Source organism: Sminthopsis crassicaudata, chromosome 5 (genome assembly GCF_048593235.1).
Source record: "Sminthopsis crassicaudata isolate SCR6 chromosome 5, ASM4859323v1, whole genome shotgun sequence".
NCBI lineage: Eukaryota > Metazoa > Chordata > Mammalia > Dasyuromorphia > Dasyuridae > Sminthopsis > Sminthopsis crassicaudata.
This window is the reverse complement of record NC_133621.1, coordinates 58,862,525-58,882,088: the sequence shown is the minus strand read 5'-3', so window position 1 is coordinate 58,882,088 and position 19,564 is coordinate 58,862,525. Positions and strand designations below refer to the sequence as shown.

At 40.4% G+C, this 19,564-nt stretch overlaps 1 protein-coding gene across 3 annotated transcripts; it reads right to left on the bottom strand.

The window, feature by feature from the left end:
- Nucleotides 1-9,123: 9,123 nt before the first annotated feature.
- On the bottom strand, nt 9,124-19,309 carry BMI1 (BMI1 proto-oncogene, polycomb ring finger). 3 transcript variants are annotated; one of them, XM_074266901.1, is made up of 10 exons: nt 19,096-19,309; nt 13,930-14,063; nt 13,478-13,574; nt 12,809-12,864; nt 12,662-12,712; nt 12,319-12,427; nt 12,180-12,225; nt 11,644-11,742; nt 11,113-11,193; nt 9,124-11,015 (listed from the first exon to the last, which is right to left on the bottom strand). In XM_074266901.1, exons 2-10 carry the CDS (start codon nt 14,039-14,041, stop codon nt 10,686-10,688), a joined length of 981 nt encoding a protein of 326 aa, XP_074123002.1. In that variant the 5' UTR covers nt 14,042-14,063; nt 19,096-19,309; the 3' UTR covers nt 9,124-10,685. The 3 variants fall into 3 exon arrangements, with proteins under 3 accessions (XP_074123002.1, XP_074123003.1, XP_074123004.1); XM_074266902.1 differs by lacking the exon at nt 19,096-19,309 and adding an exon at nt 14,203-14,929; XM_074266903.1 differs by lacking the exon at nt 19,096-19,309 and adding an exon at nt 14,154-14,861.
- Nucleotides 19,310-19,564: the final 255 nt, after the last annotated feature.

Sequence of the window (19,564 nt, the reverse complement as noted above, 5' to 3'; positions counted from 1 at the left end):
TATACATTCAAAAGCTGTGGAGTTTAAAATAAAATGAAATCAACCATTATTCAAGTCAATGGTAATAATTCACATGAATATAAGTATACTTCTTCATCATTGAAAGACAGATAATCTTTTGAACTCAGCCACAAGCAAATTGTTGAAGATTTTTCTCTTAACTTCTTAAGCTATTTGAAAAAAAAAAAATAGGGAATGAAGGGGTCCTACCAATTTCCTTTTATGACACAGACATGGTACTGATACCTAAACCAGTTAGGTTGAAAACTGAGAAAGAAAAACTATAGACCAACCAATCTCCTTAATGAATATTGATGCCAAAGTCTTAAATAAGATATTAGCAAAAAGACTACGGAAAAAAAAAAAAAAAAAAAGCTTTTTTTTTTCTTTCCCAAGAGGAAGGGGGCAAAAAACTTTTTGTTTTACCTTTGCTTCTAATATGCCCATGGAAGATACAATGCAGCAAGGTGTGACTAGCTCTCTAAAATAAAGCCAATAGTTAACAACTTTCTCCTTTGAAGTAAATTTTGCCTTATTTCATGAGCTTAACTTTTTACCAATGGACCATCCAAAGAGTCATTGTTGGTTTGGGTGCATCACCACCTATATTAGAGCCTCAGTGACTATTCTTAATCTGTTTTAAAGATTTATTACTTTTTAAAAAAATATGTTTAAGGTGTATCATCATGGATGACAGAATTGCAGTGTCCTGCACTAAGAACTAGACTCCTGTTAATTAAACTTCAAGCCAGTTTGACTCATAGTTGTGTTTCATTGAAATCTAAAAATAAGCTTAAAATTTCAAATCACTGCCTAGGATGATTTAACTCTTTATTCACTTATTTTGTGGAAAGGCAGCGTGACTTTCCTAAATTGCCAGTTTTTCTGCAATATTTATTTCTCTATTTGGGATTCTGAAAGCATCTGTCATCTGTCAGACATGCTTCAGTTCCACTGAACATAGACACTGAGTTTAAATGTAAACTTATGGAAATTATGTACGGAGGAAGATATTTGTGATGAATAGTACTAAGGGAGAAATGATTTAACCCGGGTTTCACCGGACCTTGTAGATCTCAAAGCACTATATTACTAGATATTTAAAATCAGTTTATTAGATAGAACTAATTAATTTTTTTTTTTGGTAAAATCTGCAGACGTCATAGAAAGAATGCGGTGGGCTTGGAGTGAGGGGCAATCAGTTCTAATCCTACCGTCGACATTTACCATGGGACCTTGTGTCAGCCTCAGTTTTTTCATTCTCTAGAATGAAGATAATAACCCGCGTGCCTACGTCAGAGTAATTTCGAGGGACAAATGAGATAACGCAAGTAAAATGTTTTGGAAACTCCCAGTCTCTATATGAATGTTTATTGTCATTGGTCATTTCTCTGAAATGACCAGAAAACGTTCCAGAAGATGTCATTAACCATGCTTATGTGTCATTCGTGGAACATTTTATTATTTTTTTTTAAACCTTCACAATGATTGTTAAATTGTAGGGAATCATTAATAGTGAAAGTCATCTAGCAGTACAATTGTACTTTCTCTAGCACCCTTATAACAATCAGTTTCATTGATTTCTAAGTAGTACGAACGTTGTAATCAATAATTTCTAAAAACCCACGGAATTTGGATATAAGTGTAGCTTAAATCAGTTTATCTAAAGTTAAATGATAATAATACCGAGACTATCTGACACCAGGACTGAGACGGATCCTTTGTCCTTTAAGTGATTCAAGGCATCGTAGGGTATAGAAAAGGCAGTAAGCTCCCTAAGTGTTATGTCAATCATCATACTCAAGGCATGATCACTTGCTTCTAAGGGGGTTCAATATGAATGAGATTCGTCGAAATCAGATTGTCTGGGTCAAAAATAATGCTTGCTGAGAACGCTGGCAATCGGGTCCCCTTCCCGATTTGAGGTAAAATGTGTGGTTGAGGAAGGAAGAAAGAGTGAAATGGGGGTGGGGGAAGCGTGGAGGGAAGGAAGGAAGCAAAGAAGGAAAGGAGGGGGGGAAAGGGCGGGAAGAAGAAAGAAAGAAGGGGCCCTGAGTGCAACCCTGTACCCCGAAACCAAGAGAGAAGCTCCAGTTCCCCAGCGCAGTCAAGACATAGCGCTCTGCCTTTGTGTCTATTCTTCATAAAAAGGGAGTTGGCGTTTTGATTTGACTCATTTCCTCGCCATCTTATGTCGAATATCCAAATCAACGCTCTCTAGAGTAGGTAATTAAAAAGGAAATTCGATTGGTGAGTCTCCAGGGTAGAGACCCCTGGGAGTGGCGATGACTGAGTTCCCCCGTCTCTCTCGGACCTCGCAGCCCCTTCGCCTGGCGCACACAGCTCCGCAGCTGTAACAGCTCGCTCCTTTGTCTGCCTTTTTGCTTTGCCTAAGCCGCGGGGCTGGGTTCTGCGCAGAGCTGAGATTGCCAGGGGATGGGATGCGGGCGGAAGGGGAAGGGGGGATGCCCATCACCAAAAGTGTCCGAGCCTCGGAGGTGCCAGAAGAGGAGGCGGTAGTAGCTGAGGCCGGGGCTCCAAATCGCCGTCGCATGGTTGCTATTGGCAACAAATCAGCAGAAGAGCCTGCAACCCTGCAGCACCTAGCGTGAAGGTGGCCGCACGGAGAGCTAGCGAGGAAGCACCAGCGAGCAGCGCCTCTGCGTCTGCCGCCTTCTACGCCACTTGGGAGGCTCGGGGAGGGGCCGCCGCTTCCCCAGCTTGGTCAGGCTCTTCCACGGGGTCCTCTGGCTGCAGAGCCGAGAAGGCAGATCAGCTCCAGAGAGGGGGATGCGTCTCGGGCGTCAAATAAAGGGTGTTGGCGGCCTCTGCAACATGGCCGCTCCGCGCACCGCAGGAGGGGTTTGGAGCCTCTTGTTCTCAGGCCTCACTCCCGCTGCTCCCGCCCGGAGACACCCGGCCCACTCTCGTTTTTGCGACTCCAGCCCGCAGGCTGAGCTTCTACCACCCTCACCTTTCTCGAGTGGGACCTTTATGAAATACCTGCTCTATATGTCCCGACCTGGCTTCTTGGTTCTGCGCCGCCTCCACCCCCTCGTCACCACTTGGTTGGAAACCTCGAAGAGGACTCAGAGAAGGGACGCAAGGAGTCGAGAAGTGACTAGAAGATTATTCAGAAAGAGGTCCATCGGTCTCCGCTATCTTGGCTCCACAGGAGCAGAAATGAAAGCCCTCAAATCCGCTAACTCCCGCCAAGTCTGCTTCTTCATACCTCCCTAGCGCTGGAGATCCACGAATTCTATTATTCTTTTCACAATTAGAATAGTGATAGGGAGGCTTAAGGGGTGGTTGGAGGGAATGGAGTCAGGGGAATAGGCAAAGCAGGAGTAGGAAGCAGAGAGGGACAGGGAAATAATTTCTTGGAAAGATAACAGGCAGCAATAGACCCTCCTAAGGAAATGAAGTGTTCGAAGCTACCAGGAAGGAGGTAAGTTCTGGTGCTTCCCCGCAGAAGAAAGGCAAAAGAAAACAGATCTAGGACGGTGTGTGATTCCAATTAGGATCCAAAGTTGACATTTCCATCTAGGATAGTGAGGGAGGAGGCGCATTCCTTTCCTCCTCCCAAACCCACCCATTAGGTTTCTATTTGGTTCGTTAGTTTTGCTATCAGAGTTATTGAGTTAGGAAAAAAAAAAAAAAATCTTGCTGCGGATCCCGGAATAAATAGGAAGGCAAGGCTGGGCGGGGCTGGAAGGAAAAGGAGCATCGAGGTGACTGAATATTAATTATGGCGAACTAGAGCTGGCAGAAGACGGAAATTAAAGAAAAGTCTGATTTTTAAAAATCCAACAACTTTAAAAAAATGTTTGTGAGGTGTGACATTCATCAGCGAGATTCTGAATTGGCGAACGATCAACCACCAAATGGCGGCTTCTGTAGCTTGCGCCATAGAAAAGAAAGTGCATTTGCCGCCTCTAGGCCGCTCTCCCTCTCCTTTTGTCCTCTGTCTCCCTCCAGTCTTTCTTCTCCCGCTTTCAAGATAGGCGTGGGCTTCATTACTTGCTGCTCTTGGGAATCTGATAATCCCAAGGGCCCTAGGACCTGGTCTCCTCGTCTAGTCTGGACTTGAACTCGACGATTTTAATTTTGAAGATGGCTCTCCCTCCCTTGACCTCTCTGTCTCCAATTCCGCCGTATTCCGGGACACAGGGAAATTCGGCTCCTCTAATACTTTATGGGAAGTGGAATTCCTACCCGGGAAAACAGAAGACTAAAGAGAAAACAGAGGAGATGAGACGTGCAAAAAGACATCCCGTTTGCGTTTGCCCAGGGCGCAAATCCAGAATCTGTCTTGCCCAGATTTAAAATATCCGACTGTTTAAATACACGTCTTCCACCCCCTCCGCATCCTTCCCACATCTATCATTAACAAGAGAATCCGTCTTCCGAATCCTCTTTTTGTTCCCCTCCTCTTGAGTCAATTTCCCGGGAAGTAATCTCAGCTAAATGAAACCTGCCTTGTTTCTTCAACTCTCCGGACAAAAGAACAAGTAAGGCAATTGCATTCAAACAAACAAACAATTATTCCACATTTACACAGCCAGTAACCCAAAAAAAGACCCAAAACTCCAAATGCCCAACTATTAAGGTGAAATGGGAGACCAGGACTGGTGGTAGTTGTTGGCCACGGTGAGAACGGGATTGATGGCGAGAAGTGGGCGGGAGAAGGATATATTCTCCAGAAAAAATTTCAGTTCTTAACCTAGGAAAAGCCTGCTTTTGAGGAAAGGGGAAAGATTCCTTTCCTGAAGAGCTCCGACGGGTTGCTTTTGGACAGTGCATGACTTTAGAGGTAACTTCCCTCAAGTTTTGTACCCTTCAAGATCATTAACTGTAGACCTTCCTTTTTCTTCTGTTCCCTAGTTAAACCCACTCTGCTGCAACCCTTTGGGGATTAGGAAGGAAGAGGTTGGCTAGCCCCACTGGGCTCACTGAGCCGAGCCTTTTTTTTTTTTTGGCTCCTCAGCGAGTAAATATAGAGGGGAAATCCAGAACCTCGCAGCAGCATCAAGCAGGGAAAGCGGCGCCCCTTGACTGTTTCTACTTTGTCTCCCCCTCGACGTTGCGAGCGCTCCCGGGCGGGATGGAGGTGAGCTCCCCAACGAAGCCCTGCACCCCAGGGAACCCGGTCTCTTGCATTTCTGGCTGGCCCAGGGACCGGCTTCTTCCAGCGACTTCGCTTTCCCACCTTCCAGCAGCGAATGCAGCCTTGGAAATTCCATTTCAAATTTGGCGGGACCCGAATCGGAAGTTCCGAAGGCTACCAGGGACTAGAGCAGCGCACGCGCAAAATGGCCTCTCCTCCTGCGCCTCCTCGGCTCCGTGCAGCCTGAGCCCCCAGCCTTGAACGCTGGGCAGTGAGAGCCCCACGAAGCCAGAGCGGAAACCCAAGCCGGGTGCACTCATAGTCCGAGCGAGCTTCCATCTCCACTCCGGCAAATAATCTCTAGTTTGAAAAGGAAGGGAAGGCAGAAGGGATAAGGGCTAGGGGGACTGCTTTCGCTACAATGGGTCCTTCCCAGCCAAGGAGCCCTCAAGCCGAAGGCGCACGCTGCCCGCTTCCTGGATTTCTCCTGCCCAGGTGCACCCGGTGATGCTCACTCCCTCCGCCCCCTCTCCCCATTAGGAACCTTTCTTCCGCACCCGGGGCTCTTCCCATCCCCCAGGCACTCGACACTCAGGCAGACGTCTCCTCCACGATCGCGTAGCAAAATACGTTTTCTGTTCTTACGGCTTACATCTTCCTCTGCCCTCAGGAATCGGGCTGAGGTGCTTTCCAACTTTGCAAAAGCAGTCGGATGTCTGAATTGCGCTACCGGGCTTGCTTTTTTGGGGATCTGTCGAGTACCGAGATAGAGACAGACCCTGGTTTCAATTTGCGGTAGGTTCTCTAAGCCCCAAAGGCTCCATCCTCAGCAGGTACTTCCTATCTCCCCACAGCTCTACACGAAGCGGGCAGCTCAAGGCTTCCTCAGCCGGACTTTTGCCCAATTATACAAAGAAGAATGGTGTGTCAGAATTGTTTCCCCTTAGAGAGTATGGATCGTCTTTGAAATTACTTTTATCAAAAGATTGAATCTTGATAGTCTTCCTGGAGCCTATATGATCGAGAAGACACTTGAGACTTGGGCATTGATTGCCGATAGATTCTTCTCTGGAGCAGAGAGTAGAGAAATTTTCTAAAAGGGGAGAGGGCGATGGAAGTACTTGGAGAAGAGTGAGGTGGGGCAATTCTCCAGTTGTCTTTCAACCTCTTCGCAAAACTCCCCAAATACTTCTTTGTCACTCCTTCTGAAGCCGTTGGCTTTTCTTTACTTGCAGCAATGGTGATGGCACGAGGAAGACAGAAAATGACAGGGACTCGCTCATATGGAAATTCTTGAAAATGCACATCAGAAAAAACCAAGTAAATTTGGTACAAGTAAAATAAAAGGAAATCCGTTTCAAGAACCAAAAGTAGAAGAAAAAACGTTAAAATATTAGCAACGGAAACAGGAAACTCAACTGAGTGAACCTTTTTTTCTGAGAATTTCATCGTCAAAACTAGGGGATATTAAATATTTGCTGGACCACGAGTCATTGTCCCCTTAAACTATTCCTCTGCATCTTCCCAGGATATCATTCACCATGGGAAAATGGAGATAACTTATATTCTTTGTAAAGAGCCCCGTTTTTCTTACTACCTTAGAATTATAGTGTTATCTATAGTGGTAAAGTACGGAACTGCAATAACTTATTTTATCAGAAGAATTCGAGTAAGTTTTAGAATTGGCGTGGATTGTAGAGATCATCTCTACCAAGCTCCTCAGGTGAGAACCTGAGTCAGAGAGAGGTTTCAAAATCTTATGTAAGGTGACAACTAGTTAGTAGAAAAGCCTGAACTAGAATCCAAGGTGCTGGTGTGCCATCCACGTTGTCTTAATTCAGCTCCTATGCGATTCTAGGTTTTTTGAATTTTTTTTAAGGGAGCAATTAATAAAATTCCGAAAAATTACGATCCTAAGAAAATGAGTTTTTTCAGGAAATTGCAAAGTTTTTGATAGGAAAATTCTCTTTTAATAGTATTTTCTTCCCCAAAACATATCCTTGGTAATCAAAACTAGAAAGGAACATTGTAATGTAAACTCCTTGTGACTCATTTCAGATTCATTGGAAGGAAGGAGATGTAACATTTGATTGTTCATTCTTTAAATGTGTGAAAAGAAAATCTGCCTTCTAATAAAGTATTAATAAAATATTTCCTCCCATCTTAAATTTTCAATAGAGCAAAGGTTGGCTTCCATATTGAGATAAGTTTTAAAAAATAAAAACACATTCTTTCAAATGGTTATGATCATTCAATTTAAAGATCAAGTTTTTTCAGATCCCCCTGGATGCCAGTGGCAACTTTCATGGACACTTTCCTTCAGGAAAGGTGGGAAAACATCAAAAAACCTTTCCTGACCTATCCCCCTAAAAAAGAGACACGCTGATGCTTATTAAAAGTTGCAATATTTACAAAACTTCAAATATTGGGAAAGAAGGTTCAATACTTCACTGAACCAAGGTACCTTCATGTTCTTACTGTTTTTTGGTTGGTTTTTATTTTTGGGGTTGGTTTTGTTATTTTTGTTAATTCAAAGTTTCTTACTTTCTCAAGCATCCATCCACATGGACCCAAAGATTAGGATGAGAAGTCTGATGAATCAATGGAGTTCCCACCCCACCCACCCCCACAGTTCAATTTTTGTAGCAGGCTAGTCAATATATATATATATATATATATATATATATATATATATATATATATATATATATATATATATATATATATATATATATTTTAAATTATAAAGCCCTATACCAATGTATGACTGATTAGGTCTTTGGGTTATTTTACAAAACAACTCATTTCTTTCACTTAATCCTTCTTTGTGAAGTAAACATAAGTAGGCTTCTTCTACCTGATATTCAGTTAACAGTTTGCTTTATGATATGGAATTACTAGATTATTTTCAGAAGAAAAACTCTGAAGTTCAGTTAACTTTTCAGGGATCTTCTATTTTGTCTGCAATGATCACCATGTGAAATTAGAATCATCTTTGATGTGGATCTCCATGGGGCACTTTTGTTTTTATTTGAATTAGTTTATCAAAAGTTTTACATCACAATAGTCATAACCAGAATCCAATGCTTCTAAGAAAAGGCAAGTCTTCAGGATATTCTCCCCATTTTATTAAATAACTTTGAGCTTGAGGAGAGTTTAGCTGAAACAGCCCTTTGAAATTTCACCTAAGCATATATTTTGGAGGGGGAGAAACAAAAGTTTACTACCCATCATTCTTGTTATCCACATGAAGTAAATATTAATATTAGTAAAATTAGATATGCTATTTGTAAATTGATTTTGGAATTACTAAACCTCTCTTACACCAAATGCAAGTTTTGGGTTCTACTTTGTCCTTTATATTTAATTCAGATTTGTATATATCAAATGAAGTTGTGTCAAGATGTGTAATTCACTGGCACTATTTGGACTCTTAAAATTTTATATATACATATATTTTGTTCCTTTGACAATATTAATACCCAAAACATTAAAATAATTGAAATCTACATTAACCCAACTCTTTTCCTTAGTTGTTACAGTTAACATAGAAAGTTTGGAGAGTGTAAGGGAGACAAGAAAAAAAAGTTCTTAACAGAATTGGAGAAAAATATTAATTTTAACTCAAGAATTATGTATACACTACATATACCTTATAGGGAATAAAAAAAAGCAACTGAATTTTAAAAATTATACTGCTTGTAGATATCATTTTCAAGAGACAAGTGTATTTTTCTAAATCACTTTTCATCTCTTTCAAAGTTTCCAGAAAAGGAGTTTGTTGTTTTTATATATTATTTTTAAAAAGTACTTTCTTAGTTTCTCAATGAATAATCTGTTTATTGGCTTCTTTTTGCCAATCACTTATAAAATGAAAATTATTTCTATTTCTATAACCAGAAACTCAGTTGTATTATATAAAGTTATATCAAAATAAAAATTATATATTTAGTGACTTCATGGAAGTTCTTTAGTCACAGAAACTTTAAAGAAGGCAGCAAAAATAACTACTTATATGCAAAAGTAATGATTTAATGACTATAAGCAAGACAAAGCAATAGAATTGTGCTTCTTTTGCAGACTGAAGACAATGAAATGTTTAGCTACAATTTTCCCATACAAACATGAAACAATATTCATATAGAATAAACACCCTCACAAATGTATAACTGATGGGTGATGAACACACACAAAGTTCGACCAAAGCAAAGCACAAACTGAAAACAATTGGGGCAGTTCATATTTTAAATTCAACATGCTCTTTCTACTTAAAATTAATACCTTTAGGAGCTTAAAAGTTGCTCCTATTTACAGACATTTAAAGAAAAGGCATTTGTCTTTGTTTGGAAATAATGACGTACCTGCTAAATTTGAAATAACAGCTGTACCATATATTAAAATGAATTTAGATCTAATGCCTTCATCCACAAATCGGTCAGTTTCTTAAATTTCTACCACATTTTATGTCGATAGTGATTCAACGTGTTTTTAAAAACATGGTAATTCTATCACACCCAATAACAAAATTGAAATAAAATGAACAAATCACTTTCAAATTCCTTGGTTACAGAGTTCTGTTTCCTTCACTGCAACACAATTTTAGAAGTAAAATTTTATATTATTGAGGGGAAAAAGACAAACATCATAATAATTGCCAATTGTTTTCAAAATAGCTGAATTTGGAATTTGATATCCACACTAAAAATGTTCTCTGCTGATAAGCAAAGTTCAAACATAGGATATCTGCAAGGGTCGAACCAGTCTGGAGAATTTAACAACCATATTTGAGTGCATGAAACACAATATTTTCTTTATAGTATTTATAAATATATCATACAATACTGTTTCCTGTTATGTCATATACCAATATGGCATTGTACAACAAGCATAATGCCATCTGATTCTTACAAAAGCGAATCATTTAAACAAGTCAGTAAAATAAACGGTAGTACCCGCTTTAGGCATACAGATTGTAAAACTGAAGTTTACTTTCCTTTGATCGGTTCTGCAAAGCAATGGAGAAGTAAAAATGAAACATAAGAATCAAAATGGCTAATATGTAAGAAATTGTTATTCACAGTGACATGGCTACATAGAATGCATCATTCTATGCATATTCTTTCCATTTTGTTGATTTTCAAGATGAAAAGCACTTGTTTTCTACAGATTCACAAAACAGCATAACAAGAACAATTGAAGAGAATGTGATGTAGGCGTTAGTTGAGATTGAGATTAACAAACTACGTCCCAATCCTTATATCCAATGCAGAAGAGTCCCAAATCCTGACAATGGCTGCAAAAAACCATTTCACATCTTTCCTAGCACAGAGAAAAAAAATCTTGCCTGCCTCCTCAGAAATCAATTCTTTACAGGAACAATCTTTCATTGCAATTAACGTCCGTATGAATGTCACCTCTAGTCCATCGTTTATAGCCAAATTCGATGTCACTACAAAAGAAAGCAAATTGGACGATAGTCACATGTATTAGCATCTATAAAGCTGTAATGGCATGAAGATATCTATATAAATCAGGGTTTTTGTTTTTTTTTGTTTTTGTTTTTGGACAGTCTGAAGGGTCAACCAGACGAAGTTGCCGAAGAGCCATTTACTGATGTTTTCCGAGGTCTGTTAGCAAAGGAAGATTGGTGGTTACTGCTAGGACTGCTGCTGGTTCCGTTCATAGTACTGGAGATATGTGGAAACTGAGGATGAGGAGACTGAACTGGGGTACTGGGGCTAGGCAAACATGAAGAGGTGGAGGGAATACCTCCTGCTGGGCTGTTGGCCTTATCACTCCCAGAGTCACTTTCCAGTTCTCCACTATTATTTAAACCATCTCTCTGGTGGCTGATCTTCATTCTTTTACAAGTAGGGCGAACTCTGTATTTCAAAGGAAGAGGTCCATTCTATAAAGTAAATAGATTAAGTCAGTCATAAGCCTTTTAAATATTATTGCCAACCACAACCTCTTATTCTTCTCTTATTATCTGATTAGATATTTACCCTTCTCCAGGTGTAAATGTAGGCAATATCCATTAGTGTATAATAATCCTTTAAAGGCTCCTCTTCATACATTACATCAATCTAAGATATAAATTATTTAATTAATACTATAATAAATAACAAAATTAAAATACATTTCTTCTTCACGCAAGAAACATTCTTAAAACTAATACTGGTGCTTCAAAGAACATTTATTTTGAAAATGGATCATGCATTTTTTTCTCAACTTTACAATGTGTACAATGTGGGGAAAAAATTTCTTTGAAAAGGAGGAAAAGGCTTTTTCATGAGATAAAACAGAATTGCATACTTAAGGATTTCATGCTAGTCACGAATTTAGTCGTTAGTATCTTTGATTCTGTATTATATAGTATCCCCAAAATCAAAAATTTAAAGCACAATGAATGCTTAGCTATTTCTACTTTTAGTTCAGAATTCAAGAAGCACAAAGAAAAGGTCAGCAACAGACTTCAATAGACTTTAAGTTAACAGAAAATGAAGCATATGAATGTTTAAAAAGAAAATCAGTACCTGGAAAGTATTAGGTATGTCCATTTTACTTCTAAGAAACTTTCTTAGATGCATCACTGTCATTGCTGCTGGGCAGCGTAAATATCTTTTATCATTCACCTGAGAACATATTTAGGAAAGTTATTTTTTTTTTTCAATTCTAGGATTTTTCAAAAATGTCTAATTTGGAGTGTGTAGACAGAAAAAGTAACAAATAATATTATATAATTCAAATTTTAAAGAATTGCTTGGTAATTTTGTGTGAAGTATTTCAATACTTAGAATATCAGTGAAACTCAATTCATAGTTATTTGACCATCCATATATCAAGTGAATTAAAGTATTTTGTAAGGCTCTAATCTATCTATAAAATAGCTTATAATGCTTGGTTATCAATTTCACTTAATTAATAGCAATTAATTAGTAATAAATTGACTTCTATTTGATATTACATACTACTGAATATCAAAAGAAAAAATAATCAGACTCTATTATACAAATTCTAAAAATATCCACAATTTTTCTTCTGCACAAAGTTTTTATATAACAGATTGTACCTCCTCCTTAGATTTCTCTTTGTCCTTGTTTACTTTCCGATCCAATCTAAGAAAAGGAAATAGATAAGGATAATTAAAATAATATAACTAATAATATTCTAATTTGAAAAATAGATTTTTCACCCCCAGTGAAACTTACCTATTCTGATCAAAGAATTCAATGGATAAACTTATTATCTCATCATCAGTGATAATTCTCTTATCTTCATCTGCAACTTCTCCCCTGTCTTCATTAGAGCCGTTGGCAGCTAGATAGAAATTTTTATGTACTTAATAAGATTATACAGAAAAGACAACAAAAAGAAAAAGAATGGAAGTTGTCATGTGGTTTCAATTTGAGGTGGATTTTGCTTTGCTTTCCTTTTTCTTTTAAGTCTTTATTATGTAATAATTAAAGGCAAAAATACTGGGAAAAGACTTTTTTTAAAATCACATAACTCAATTTTATTTTATTTTGTTAAGTAAAAGCTAGAAGGACTTGCCATCAGCAGAAGGATGAGCAGCATAAAAATCCCTTCTTCTTTTCATTTCATCTAAAAGAAAAATGTAAATATTATTTTTGCCTGGTATATAGTACTTAAAAATTACAAGATAGTCTATTAAATTCATGTTTATATCTTGTTACTCACTTTTGAAAAGTCCTGGAACTAATTTATATACAATATCTTGAAGAGTTTTATCTGATCTGAAAAAAAAAAGTAAACTACTCATTAGACCTAGTAATAGGTGTAAATTATGATTTTCTTCTCCCTCCCTTCAATTTAAAGCTTTTACTATATTGAGACATTGTGTAGAACAAAGTTAATATATGAAAAATATAGTTCTCAGACCAAAATGCATGGCTATCACAGAATTCTAAAATTAGTACAATACTTTATGTATGGCAAAATACTTCATATTTATAAATGACTTCTAGTTTCCATTGCATTTTGCACACATAAAAAATAGATTCTTTAAAAAGCTTACTAATAATTCCCTGAATGAAAAGGGAGAGTACAAAGGAAATGTGGAACCAATCACATTTTTGTAACTTAATATTGTTTTTCAAGGTTACACTCCTGCTGTAACAAAAATACAATATGTCAAAATTCAGTGTTAAAAAAGATACTATGAAATGTGAAAAAAAATTAATGTTATACTTTAAAAGTGAATAGTTGTCTTATTTCCGAAACTATCAAATAGCACTAATGACATTTTAGTTATCATTAAAGATAAAATTTTCTATTAAAAAAGATGATAATGAGAGGATTAGGAACTGTTACAAAGCACACTTAGAAGGAATTTTAACTTTCTCATACCTTATATTCAGGAGTGGCCTGGTTTTGTGAACTTGGACATCGCAGATAGGACAATACTTGCTGGTCTCCAGGTATCGTACAATACATGTTTTACAGACTAGAAGAAAAAAAAAAATATGCTATTTGGGTGGTTTTAGTAATTAGAGAATGAAACAGTGGGATTGCAGTAAATTGCAGCACAGGTAGAGGTTAAAATAAACTTAAATGCCAAAGTTAATAATATTTAAATGACTTGAATTAGCATCAATCAACATTTTCAAAAGACTTGCATATTGCATGCTTATCTTAATGCAGTAAGAAAAAGCACCTAGGGCCCCCAAAGACACAAAATCACCTTTTACAATACTTAAAGGATTACTCTTTAAGTCTCAATTTAGCCAGTTGGGGGGGGGGGCGTTAAGTCTGAACGGAAATACACAAGGAACATCAGTAAGTTGAGCCTGCGAACTTACAGGAATGTAGACATTCTATTATAGTTGTGGCATCAATGAAGTATCCTCCACAAAGCACACACATTAAATGAGGATTCAGCTCTGTGATTTTGATTCTAGTTGTTCGATGCATTTTGGCTTAATTAGAGGAAGTCCTGAAAAATACAAAAATGGTGATTAATTCACAGCGGAATTTTCTCCAGAATCCTTATACATAGGAAAATGCTGCACAAACACATACATACGCGCACACACAACCACATGTAAATTCAGAGCTAAATGAAATCCGAAAACCTCTCATCAGGTGAACTGTAATAACTGTCTAAAGAAGGACTTTGCTCATCAGCCGTTCCACCACAGTGATGAATCCAGATCCAACTAAAGTTTCTTCTAGCCTTTCGAGGTCAATCGGAGAGTCCGGAGAAGAGACTGAATGAGGAGGAGGGGCTTTCTTCTATTTGTAGCGGAAGGCCACTAGCAGACCCCGCATGGCCCCCGCACTCGTTTCTCTACTACCACGTTTTGTTCCAACCCTTCCGGCCAAACGCGGGAAAGATATTCCCTAATTGATTAGAGGTACTTCCGATTTAGGAGCAGGTCCCAAAGTCAACTGTCTGCCTCCGGGAGACGGGAGCATGGGGGTGGGGTGGGGTGGGATGGGGTGAAGTGGGGGAGGGGGGCGGCGGCGGACGGTTCTGCTCTGTTCACCTCCTCCACTTCTCCAAGGTTGTTGATTTAGTCGGTTCGAGGAGCCACAACTTGCACATTTCTATGCAACACAAAAGGGAAAACAAATCCGGCTCTCTCCGCATCACTGGCATTTCCGGAGCCTGGTCGCCTCCCTAGCTGCTCGAGACGCACCTCGAGCTGAGCTCCTGGGCTGGGGCCTGAGTTCGGGCGGGCCCGAGAGCAGAGCCTTCCCCAAGTCCTTCTTTACTCCCGAAGCAGACACAGGGGGTAGGGGATGTGGAAGAGGCGGATCCCGGCGCCTCTGTCTCTGTCTCGCTCCGGATTCGGAACTAGCCTCTATCGGGGTTTCCATAGCAACTTACACTTACACTTGGCATCCGGCCACCGCTGCAACACACAGCCCAAGCCCCAGAGAAGAGCCGGGTGTGCGGGGAAGCCCGGGCTGGGCTGCGGGGGGAGGGGAGCAAGCCGCGAAGACCGGGGGGAGGGGCTCCAACGGGAGTTGGGAGGGGGTGCGGGGCTCGGAGCCTAGTGCGGGAGGGGGAGGAAGGTTCCGAGTTAGCGCTGGGAGGCAGAGCCGGGTTTGGGGCGCGGGCTGGAGGCGAGCGAGGGAAGATCTGGACCTTCCGGGAGCTTCTAAGCGAGCGGCAGAGTCTGGGCAAGGGAAAAGCAAGCCATTGCCACTCCCGGCCATTTCGGACACTCTCGGGGGCCTCTTTCCACGTCGACTCGAAGCAAGAAGCAAGCGAAGCAAGAAGCAAAAAGATTTCAGATCTAGACTCTTTCAGTCTCTCCTGTTAGCAATTCGCCTGGGCAAAATTTTCACGAAGGGATTTTTTTTTTCCCCAAGAATTGCCAACTGTGCACTTAGCCCCAAACCTTCTGAGCTCAAATTGCAGAGATGTTTATTGAGCTGAATCTCTTTAAAGCTCCCTCCTCTAAAATTAAATTTCTCCTGCAGATTTGGATGAACGGTACAAAGTTGGAAAAACTGAAAACTGAAATCGGCTTGGGGAAGGGAAGGGGTGAAGGTGGGAAATCCGCTTGATTATTTGAACAAACCGAGTATTAAAGCAAGAGAAACGACTTTCAACAGTAGGACTGTGACAATATGCAAAGGACCATGTGACCAGCCCATTCCCAACGTTAAATCAACACCTTGTCAACATAGAGTAGCGACAGGAGTGAAAAACAAATGTCATTTTCTCAGCCAGCAGTCCATAGCAAGCTCTATAAGATGAAATGGCATTATCAATATATTATATAGATCAATCACAGAAAAGGACTGTTAGATACGAAACACCAATTGGCAGTCCAGTAAATCAAACTGTTACATCTCCTCCAAAAATACCTTCCTTATCCCCACTCCCCTTTTTTATTTCAGACCTCAAACGGAGACCACAGGCTCAGTGTCCTGACCTTTCTGACACATATTCTGAAAGTTGCCTTGAATAGAAACGTGTGAATTTGTGAAACCCACGACGTGATGTAACAGTTATTCTAATTTTATTCAGATTTGGATACATACTAGAGAAACACAATACAACACACCTCGATGTCTAAAGTCTTTGACTAATGGCTAATCTACTAAGAAAGATCTTTTAAAAAGCTTTTGTTAAGGTGATCTCAACTCCAATGAATGATAGATAAGAAAGTTTTATCTCCTACTACACAACAGTCTTTCGGAGTTATAGAAAAGAAAACCTTAATTAATATACTGAACACCGACTATACATTTAAGTCACTAACATCTCAAAGAGTTATGTGGTAAAGCAAGATATACATTTCACTGTATTTTGGGTACAAAGATCACTTCAGTGACCACCAAAACGAAATTCCCTAAGGTATGGCATGTTGTTCTCCAAAAAGTGAAGCCCAGAAGGCTGCATTTCATGTTGTAAAAGTATATCACACTGATTTTTTTCCTTCAATCATTAAGTTTATGAAGTGGCTTTAATGCGAAAAGCTGGCTACAATTCTCAGATATCTTATGGACAACTAACTCCTTTTAAATGTCAAATACTCATAAACTGAACAATCAAACAGCTGGGAGGGACATCTCTGCAAATTGACTTAAGAGGGATCCCAAGTGTAAGTTTTAGACCAAAATTTTTGACAAAATACTAAATTAGGCTTTAAAGTCATACTATATATATGCCAAGAGACTGGCCTCAAATCAGATAATAGTTATCATGCTGCTAAACAACACATTGTTATCTAAAAATTCAGCTCTTTTTTGTCCTCCTCTTCCTTTTGAAAATGCAGGAAAACTCATGAAAACCTTGAGTATGGTCCTTTTTTAACTTAAACATGATTTGAGGAATACTTTCTCTGTCCTAGAGAACTTGATAACATGTGAATAACTTTGTCCCAACACAGAAACTGTCAATTAAGCAAGAAAAAGAGCACCACAATTACAATGGTAAAAATACACAATGGTTTTAAAAAAAAAAAAAAAAAAAACTTGCCATTATACCACACTCAGCTAGGGCTGTCAGTTTTGTTAGAGGCCTGACACCAGTTATGTCAAAATGAAGGAAAACAGAAGCAAGTTCTTATGTTAACAATCAGCTTGGCTATTTGCAATCTAAGAAATGCAAATGAATTCCATCTCTGGAGGTTGTAGCTCTATCTATGTGAAAAGTAGGGGTTAACTGAAGTCTCAGGACAATTTTGTCAATTTGGTTGCTTAAGATATAACCAAGAAGTTGGATGTAATAATTGGTCTACCATGTACAGCTGAAATTGTAAATTCCATTCATCAATGGAGTGCTTTAAGTAAACTTTTAATAACTGTAGAATATGACCCACCACGATCACACTGCAGTAAAGATAGAAGAGAAAAACGAAGTTAAATATACAAAAGTTGATAATTATGTTCATAAAATTAAGTGCTTGGACGATGTAATTAGTCACTATCTGAAAGAAACTCAACTGTGAAGGCACTGTCATGGCATGATCTAGTATAGGTGAAAAATTGGAATCCTTAAGTGATCAATACCAAGTGATCTCTACCTTGGTAGAGAAGAGTTCAATACCGTATCTCTACTAAACTTCTTTGGTCACAGTGGTTCTCTATATAAAATATAGGCTCGGCCACTTTTGAAATCCTATAAAACATCTGTCCACACTTGGATGTGTAGAACTATCCTTGAAGTTTTCCAAACTTTGTAGAATGAGGTGCTTAGTTTGCAGATAATGAGCCATAATCATTAAGCTCATTAAAAATTCTCTGACTGTTAGAATTATCAGGGTCTCTGAAGTGGTTTTCTTCCAATTTTTAATCATAAATTGCTGGAGAAAACACCTCAATATTAGGCTGTCAAGGCCAAATTATTACATACACATATGCCATCAACTTTCCAGTATCCCTCTTCTACACAACCCTATGACCCATACAAGTACCAACTAAACAATGTAATAGTTGCTAGACGTTAGCAAAGACTCGGTTCTAAGCGTACCCCCACACTGAAGTTTAGAAAGAAAAAGTAGCTGGGGGGGGGGGGAGTGCGAGGGAGGAAAAAACCAAAACAAAACAGCATACACATGCTAACATCCAGTCACCATCTTCGCTCCAAAATAGCTCCAAATCTGAAACTACCCATTTCTCCGTGACCACGATCCAACTGATTTTTAAAGAGAACTTCTTTTAAAACTGACCCCCAGGTAGTACCACTGGAAAAACTTTCCCATTTTAAGCACAAATGCAAGAGACATTGGAAACAACTGGGAACCGCCATCTTAACAAGCCATCCAATTTCATACAAGTGTTTGTCCAACTTAAGTTAATAACATTTTTGTTAGAACTCTTTCCAGCTTAACACCCACCTTGACGGGATCGCTGCCCCCCACATACTTCATCCCTATAATATGGGGACGTTCGGTGGATGTTTAAACACCTCAAAATACATTTCTTTGGGAGAGGAGGGAAACCACTTGACCCAGGCAGCTCCCGATTTCAGGAACCGGTCCCCGTTTAATCAAAATCTGTCTCTCAACAAAGGGCGCTGCGTCCAGGGAAGCTGCAAAGGCTGGAAATAGAAATATTCTCCTCGGGGGCCATGTGCATTGGGAGGTTTTAGAGGGGAGCTCCGGGGAGAAAGGAACTAAAATGTGAGGATGTCCGCGCGTCTCTGACTGAAGTAGGTGGAGGCGACGGAGGTAGAGACTGGGGCTGGTGTGGGTTGTGGGTTGTGAGTCTGTGTCTCGGGCGGCGTGTGCCTCTGCTTGTGTGTGTGTGTGTGTGTGGGTCTCGGTGTGCGTGTGTGTATGTGTGGTCGAAGCCCAGACTGTCAGAGCTTTCTCCATACGGAGCTGGGGAAGGGAGAGGGAGAGGGAGAGAGGGAGCGAGGAGAGCGAGCGAGAGGGAGCGAGAGCGAGAAAGAGAAGGGGGGGCACCTCGGCTCCCCTTCCAGGCACCCAAACCGGCCCCAAAGCCCAGAGCAGCCCCCTCCGTCACCCGCCCACGGTCCACTAGGCGCCTCCCTGGATACATACCCGGAAAAAGGATCCGGCGAGGGACGGTCGGAGCGGCCGAAAAAGACAATGAAAGTTAAAAGTCGTTCAGCAGAAAATGAATGTGAGCCAAGCGGCCATCTTGAAGCGAGCTGCAGACGCTGCTGTCAATGGGCAACGAGCGGAGGAGAGAGGAGCTGCTGCTGCTGCCGCTGCCGCCGCCGCCGCCGCCGCCGCCGCCGCCACCGCCGCCGCCGCCGCCGCCGCTCACTCAGCTCATGCTAGTTCCCAAACCCCCTGATCCTCCTCCTCCTTCTTCTCCCTCCTCCTCCTCCTCCTCCTCCTCCTCCTCTTCCTCCTCCTCCACCTCCTCCTCCTGCTTCTCCTGCTCCTCCTGCTCCTGCTCGGGCTCCGGCTCCTCTCCGAGGGGGGAGCGGGGGAGGGAGGGAGGGATGGGAGTGGGGACGATTAGATTATTCTGCGGGGTGGGGAGGTGTTTCTAATCCCGATC

Bases quoted from the DNA above. Each gene is read 5' to 3' on its own strand.
- BMI1 (XM_074266901.1), bottom strand. From the start codon at position 14,041: ATGCATCGAACAACTAGAATCAAAATCACAGAGCTGAATCCTCATTTA. The intron at 13,575-13,929 runs GTAAGTTCGCAG...TTTTTCTTCTAG, and splicing joins AATAGAATGTCTACATTCCT to TCTGTAAAACATGTATTGTA. The intron at 11,016-11,112 runs GTAAATATCTAA...TTTACTTTATAG, and splicing joins ACATTTACACCTGGAGAAGG to AATGGACCTCTTCCTTTGAA.